Genomic DNA, 7757 nt, shown 5'->3' on the forward strand with positions numbered 1-7757 from the left:
TCCAATTTCTCTGTGTTCTGTGACATGCGCTTTGCCAGATGCCTTACTACTGTTAAGAGGCATTGCCAGCATTTTTACAAATGGAAAACTGGCAGGATCTGGAAGACAGACTTTTCCCAAGTTCATACAGAATAGATGCAATCAGTCCATTAGAGACCCTCTCACTTCACTCCACCAATTACATGCTTGCAGGTCTCTTCAACCATCCTCACATTTGATGACCACTAAAAGGACTCACAGGTTTCACTGAAAAGTAGCTACACTTTACTGCAGTTTATACTTTACTACAGGGAAGGGATCCAGGTTATCACCAACCAAGGAAAGAGATATGAAGCAGAGTCCAGGAGCATTCCTGTGCTTCTAATTGGCCCTCCCCGTGGAGTCCCCGATAGTGCTACTTCCTTTCAGCAACAATGTGTACATGGTCGGGGCTTGGCACCAGCCAGGGAAGCTCCCTGAGCCTTGGGTATCTAGATTTTTATTAGGAGTTCATCACTATACGTGGTTGACCACCCATCTTGCTGATTTGTCTCCAGCCCTTCTAGAGCGTGAGCTGATACCTTGTAACCCAAAGTCCTCACTATAAGTCACATTGATGGATGATCTGGAATGGCCCAAGGCCTTCAGATAAACAAAGACTTTTTTTTTTAAAGATTTATTTATTCATTCATACAGAACAGGGTACAGGCCAGAGATGCAGAAGGTGAGAGAATTCACCAGGGACAGAGTGGGGGGCAGAACAGGCAGATCGATGAAGTACACTGCTGAGGGGAACAGGGGGTGGGTCAGGAGAGGTCTGCCGTGCCATGTGGATCTCCTCCGGGGCAGGCGGGGATCGAACTCATGCGGAGGTGGCTTAAGCTTCTCAGTGCAGTGCTTTAACCCGCTGCGCCACCAGGGAGGGCCCAAAACAAAGACATTTTTATCGGGCAGATATTCCACAGATTCATAGGTTACCTCCCAAGGGTCAATGGCCAAGGGCCATCACTCCTTCCCATTACAGACTCAGTCACTTCTCTGACCTGTTCATTTTTGTCCAGTATTAACATAATTTTTAGTGATGTAATCCCTAGCCCCAAGAAAGAGAGCATGTTTAGGCAAAGACTAGAGAAGCCACTCAAACAAACTTTCCCACAATGCCATTCTGTTCTGAAATGGGAACACTTCTCTTTTTACCTGGGGAAAAATATTTAAGTAACAGTAGTAACAATAACGATAATGATACGGTAATTGCTTGTTGGAGTATAGAGCAGTGTCAAACAAAGAGGTTGACAATGTCCCATGACTGAATGAATCCATCTTCTGAAGAGTGAGAGATATCTCTCTTGGGCTTTGAGGTCCCGTGGGTCTGCACCCATCAGGGCATTCACACTCTCTATTGCATAAATACAATCCCCAGTCCTTGCTGTGGAGTGGGGTGGGGGTGTCAAACATGACACTTTATGCCCTGGAGGGAATCCCTCTTTTTTCTGAGCACACGAAGCAAACACCAGGAGAGTCACTGTTAATTTGCTCTCAACAAAAGGGCTCTTGACCCACAAAATATAATAGCCCATGGAGGGTTTTTTTAAAGAGGACCTGCCTTTGAGTCAGGTCAACCCATTTTGGATTATGAGGGGTTAGGCAAAGCCTACCAGACCTGGGTAGCTGAAAGGAACCAGGCCTTTTCAGTGAGGCTGGTTCCCTATGCTAAGTGCAGATAAACAGTTTCCTCTGAGTTTTTTGAAACCCTGGGTCTTACAAGAGATCTGCTCCTTTGAAGATGTTTTGCATCCAAGGGTGCTGTTCTGAACATTTCCTGCCAAGATTTTCCCCCACTGATTTACTGTCTGCCTCTCTCCCTTTGTATTTATGGAATGACAGAATAAGAACAGAAAGGCATTTAAGAGAGGAGTAAAAAGGAACATCACTCCTGTGTAAAGACTCCTGCTGCTAACTTGATAGGAGGAAAAATGCCTCTTTTACTCTGAAAAATAGGAAATTGGTTCTAGGTCCAAGGCTTTGGTCTGATTTACAGGTAACAACAAATTTCTTCTTCCTTGCAGTTAAACATGTGTTTTTCAAAGTTACCTGGTTATACCCGATCCACAGTTGATGCTTCAAGGTAAGTAAAAAAATTATATTTGCTTGTGAGCTTGTCCATAGAAAGGGGAAAATACTCCATCAGGGGTGGATAGTGTCAAAATGGGGCCCTGCTGTGGCCATATCACAGGGTGGTCTAGGGCTGGGTCACCAGGCCTTCATGCTCTCCCACCCCCTCTCTGGACGATGGAGATGGCATTTATCTTCCCAAAGTCTAGGGTCCAGCTGTCATTTTAAGACAATTCAAACCCTATGCACTTTGCCTACAGAGAGTCTAGTGCCGCAGTCATGTCACTGCAAACCACTTTTGCTCTGACCTCCAATGTGACGCTGTTTGACCTGGCTGACAAGATGCAGAAGTGTGTCAACTCCTGCCGCTCCTCTGCTGAGGTCTGCCAGCTCTTGGGGTCTCAGCGGTGGATCTTGGGAGGTAAGAGCAGACTCCGCCACCAGTACGGTTAGGTACAGACCTGGGAAAGAAATGTAAGAAGTCACGGAACCAGCCTCTTGGAAGTGGATGTTAGGTAACAGGCCTGCGTGTGCATGCACACACGTGGCTCAAAGTCACCTGCCCTTAGCAGAGTGCCCCTTCTGCCTCTGCCATGCAACCCTGGTGTGGGGAGAGAGGTAAGAGCTGATGTCATGAAGCAAAAATCACTCTTCTTTATTTCCCTTAAAAAGTTCCTCCTCTCTATGCGGAGACAGAAGTTCACACACCGAACGCACATGCTTGTCAGTGACCCAGAACCACTGTGATGCATCACTAAGGCAGGAAAAAAAAGAGCAACTATTACTGGCATTTGTTTGCAAATCATAGATATACAGAAACAAGACTAGATCAACATGGGCAGCCTGCTCACAGTGCTGTTAACGATGTTTTCTCTTTTCTTGCCTTTGCTCTATCAGTTTTACCCAAACTTCCATGGTGTATCTGATGTGAGGCTACTGAAGAAAGAGATTAGCCATAGGGCACATTTAGGTTCCAGAGGGGAGGGTTCGGCCCTGGGTTGGGATGCTGCACTGGGATCAGGAGAGCTTCCTCCAAGGGGGGGCATGCCCCCATGCTGTCTCACGTGTGATCCAACGGGGCTCTGGTAACTCCTCTCATTACACAGTTTGGGCTGGCGAAGGATGTTGAATCTCTGTAAACCACCCGCTGTGGCGTTCAGTCGCTGGACGTAGCTGTGGGGTGAGATTCGGTGCTCTGGGTGCTAGCAGGTGCTCTGGGACAGCCGGTGGTCAGGGCTTTGTGAGGGCTGGACGCTGGTCCTCTCTCTGTGGGCCTCTGCCTGGCAGAGCATGGGAGGAGGGGGTTAACCTCGCATGTGGCGAATGCAGCCACTTTGGGCCAGGTATTTTTTGGGAAAAATGCTAAACTTGATGGATTTGAAGTTATCTTTCAACATTATGGGGTAATTGGTTAAAAATGGGTTCCCAGTTATGTTATGCACTAAACTTTAAGGCAAGTTTCAGTTTTCTTTCGTTTCTCTTGCTTCCTTGATTTTTTTTTTCTTTCTATCCAATGAAGTAGGAAGATGACCTTTCAAACTCACCGAGTACTTATGGAGTACTCCCTCTGTAATCAGCATTGTACCAGGTTTCTTTCTTTCTTTTCTTTTTTTTTTTTTTTTGTCCCCAGTAATTGCATTTCATGGCTTACAACCAGTAAGCAGATACTTGGATTTGTAAGATCCTGCTCAGAGTTGTTCCCCACTCCTCTGACTGCATGGAGATGGCCTAGAGCAAGCTCTGTCTTCCTCGCCGAGGCCTCATTTTTATTTATTTTTTGTTTTGTTTTCCTTAAGACCTTATTTTTTTAGAGCAACATTTGACTCACAACGAAAGGGAGAAGCAAGTAGGGAGAGATCTCCCTCACTTCCCAGCTCCATGTGTGCTTGTCCTACCCTTTCTGTTACAGGGTAGCCCAGAGTGGACTGGGCCGCCTGTCTGTGGGGCCTCACCCGCGCGCTCACAACTGCAGGTACACACAAAAGGGTCAATAACAGGTTTATTTACAAAAAGGGAAAGGAATAGGAAACAACCCAGGGAAAGAGAACGGGGTACAAAGTAAGTGGAATATCTTATGGCTAGGCTGACTGAACACACCAAGTCACACGGTACGCGGTCTGGAGAGCTGCTTCCCAAGCAAACCAGCGCCAAAGCGAGAGATCCCCCCAAAATGTTCCAGCATCCATTCCTGCTAGCTCTGCCCTGGTGTCCTGCAGTTCTCTCCCTGGTACTGTTGGGAGTTGTAGTTTTCAATCACTGGAGTGGTGTGTAGGGTCCAGAAAGCTGGAATAGGGGGTGGAGTCTATAAGACTGCAGAGTTCCCTTAACATTTCCTCTCAGAGCTGTCTCAAACAAAGATGGCTCTGAGATTCTCAGCCGAAACAGGCTTGCGTCTCAGGTCTTCTGCTTTTACTAACATGCCAGCATGGCCTCTCGCCTTCCTGAGGCTGGCAAGGTGGGCTTTGCAGCCAGGAGTTGTCAGTTTGGGCTTTCCAACATACCAGTTATCCTGGGCATGGGACTACTCTGGACACTGCTATTCAAAAGGCAGGTTTTCCCCTTCAATTCACAAAATAGCCGCTTCCTCATCTTTCAAGGGAATGTAGCTTCCACATCTCCAGAGGTTTAGAGTCTTTGGAAATCCCCCAGGGAGTGTCTTGGCCTTAGATATACAGAAATTCTCATTGTTTGGCGGATGTCATGCCCAGGAAAGACTATGGGAATTGTGGATATGGGAAAATCACATCGCCAGGCTTCAAATGAAAATGGAATTATCCATTGGATGGGTTTATGATAGCATGTTCTTTAAGAACTTCCAGCAGTGCGCAGAGGCAGGCCTGGCATGCCTGGCTTTCTGTGAGCCTGCTCCTGGGCTGGGGAAGGTTGCTTCAGCCAGGAAGTGGTCTTTGCCACCATGCTGGGTTAATGGGCAGGACGAAGGAAAGTGTGACATCGCCTTAGAGAAAATACCTTGCCAGGCCAGACCCCTCTCAGCCTGGCTGCTAGCCAACATTAGTGCTGGCCTGGCACTTTTTTGCCCTGGAACTATTTCTTTATATTAAGGCTTGAGGACTAGCACAGCCTTAGAAAAGGGACTGTGGGCCCTCTCTGGTGGTGCAGCAGGTTAAAGCGCAGCACTAAGAAGCTTAAGCCACCTCCGCATGAGTTCGATCCCCGCCTGCCCCGAGGAGATCTACATGGCACGGCAGACCTCTCCTGACCTGCCCGCTGCTCCCTTCAGCAGTGTACTTCATTGATCTGCCTGTTCTGCTCCCCACTGTCTCTGGTGAATCCTCTCACCACCCCTGCACCTCTGCCTGTACCCCAGTCCTGTATGCATAAATAAATAAATCTTTTTTAAAAAGAAAGAAAGAAAGAAAAAAAAGGGACTTTTAGTTCCTCTCTGATGCCAGCTTTGCAGTGTTTCCCTGGTGAGGTTTTCCAGTTTCTATTTTCCCCCCTTAAATACAAACTTTTCACAATAAACAAAAGAAATTCTGTCACACGCACATAGGGTTTGATTTAGCACACCAGCTTCCACCGATAAAGACAGGAAATTCAGCATCGAGCACTACAGTGTGTCCTAAACGTACTTCCCTATAATCAGCCTACCCACCAGTCCAGAGTGTCAGGATCCAGAAAAGAGGTGAAGCCAGGACCCCATGTGGGCCGGGCAGCCGCAGCTGTCAGCTCACATCCCAGGACCCACGGAGGCAGGGGCAGTTTGCAGTGTTAAGAGCTGGTATCTGGTTTCTGAATAAATTAGTATCTGTGAGGCAGGGGCTCCCTCCCTCCATATGCACATTGCTCTCCTGTGGCTCTGTCTACCAGAACTTGCTCTTAGCACCAAAAAACAGCAACCAGTTTGCCTTGCGCTTACATATGGGTGTAAGTATCTATCCAGTTGACTTCATATTTTTGTTCTAATCTCTGTGTTCCCCATGTGTTCTTGTGTCCTTTTGTTGGACCTGTCTGAGAGGATAAAGTGTACCTCAGTGTATCTGCTATATACCGCCTCAGAGGGAATCTGCTGTGGACAGCCTTGGGGAAGGCCGTATGTCCAACAGTGAATGTTTTATGGTAACAGAGAAATGGTTCTCTGTCACCCATGAGGTGAACATGGCCACGTACGCAGGGTTGGACAAAGCCAGGTGGATACACATACAAGAAATAAGGCCCTCGTTGGCAGGGCTGGGAGAGATGCACCTTCTCTGCGCCTCCCCCTTGGTGGTAGTCTGGTGGCCAGGGGCACCCTCAGCTCATGTGTGCTGAGACTGTTGTGAGGACAGTGTGTGCAAGGTGCTGAAGCTGCAGAGATGGATGGACCCTGAGAAGCTAGCAACGTAGTGGGGAGAGAGTCAGATAACATGCACAGCCGAGTGGGTTACTGGCCACGTCTCTCCTCAAAGCCAGCCTGTTGGCATCCCTGCCGCAGGGCACACTGGACCTTACAGACGGCTGCTTCAAGGCTTCCTGAGTGGATGGGCACAGGGTGGGGGTGGAGGGGGGGGCCGGCTTGTGCTGACTTTCCCCTGCAGGCCATACCTGCATCTCTAGAGGATGTCACTGAGGACCATGTTTGCACAGGTGGCGGGGACAGCACCTGTCTCGTCTCCATTTACTTTCTCACCCTGTGGCTGTGTGGGTGTTTTTAATGGGGAAATGCTGTAAGCTTTTTCATAAACAGGTCCGGGGGGGCTGACATGAGACAGGAGTGACAGAAGGCTGTGAGGAAAGAGCTTCTGAAAGGACTGATGTTGGACCCTAGGGCCTTGTTGAAACTGTTCTCAGCACCTTTTTAAAAAGAAAGTTCCCCCAGCTTCAGGCCGGAAGTGGAGGAGGTCATGTTTGACTTCGCTGTCTCGTCTTTCCATTCCAGCCGGCAGTTTGTGCAAGCGGAAGACTCCGGAATGTGACAAAGAGACCTCCATCTGCACTGATCTGGATGGCGTGGCACGATGCCAGTGCAAAGTGGGCTACTTTCAGTTCAACAAGATGGACCACTCCTGCCGAGGTGCGGTGGATTCTGGGGGCGCTGGGCCTGCCCCCGGAGGGGCGGGAAGGGGCCCTCTGGTTGCTTTAGGTGTGACTACTGTCAACTAGGGGTGACCAGTTCCTGTTATTTTGCTCACAGCAGGACTGAATACATTATCTCCTTGGAATAATAGCATTATCTCTGACTGGGCAGTGCTGGCCTGGCCAATCAAATGAAAAGGAAAAGCAGAGAATGGAATGCCTGTGGTGGCAATGCCTTTTCTTTTTCTTTTCACCTAGTGGGAGTTTAAAAAATTACTGTTTTGATTCCCAAAGCTTTCTTCTATTGTCTGCTAATCTTTTTAAATGGAAATATAAGGCTGGAGTAGGTGCATCCTTTCTAGTGGCAACATGGGAGATTAGATTCAGAGCCCACCCTGCCTCTCTGATCACACACTGGGCTCGACCATTACTGCTTCACTGAGCCTCTTTTCCCCTTTTGCAAAAAGGGTGTAGTGATCTCAGTGGCTGGTGTAGGAAATGAAGGGGGGGGAGGGGGTGGGGGACGAGCCACCTAGGCCAGTTGCATTTGCTTTCATGTTTTGCCCAGGTTGTTGTTGAGTTAGTAAGTTTGAGTTTTAAAAGTTTCATGTAGGATTTGAGGGCAGAAGTGTGATTCTAGGTGAGGCTTC

The 7757-nt window shown here is 48.3% G+C and overlaps 1 protein-coding gene across 2 annotated transcripts in view; it reads left to right on the plus strand.

Annotated features, from left to right (window-relative positions):
• Positions 1-7757, plus strand: part of HEG1 (heart development protein with EGF-like domains 1) — a 55542-nt gene that overhangs the window by 21753 nt on the left and 26032 nt on the right. For both annotated transcript variants that reach the window (XM_012733511.1, XM_012733504.1), the window contains 3 exons: positions 2046-2104; positions 2352-2512; positions 6971-7105. In XM_012733511.1, the coding sequence (XP_012588965.1) occupies positions 2046-2104; positions 2352-2512; positions 6971-7105 (355 nt within the window). The remainder of the gene's footprint in view (positions 1-2045; positions 2105-2351; positions 2513-6970; positions 7106-7757) is intronic.

This window comes from Condylura cristata, unplaced genomic scaffold, assembly GCF_000260355.1.
Source record: "Condylura cristata isolate star-nosed mole 26May11 unplaced genomic scaffold, ConCri1.0 scaffold00003, whole genome shotgun sequence".
NCBI lineage: Eukaryota > Metazoa > Chordata > Mammalia > Eulipotyphla > Talpidae > Condylura > Condylura cristata.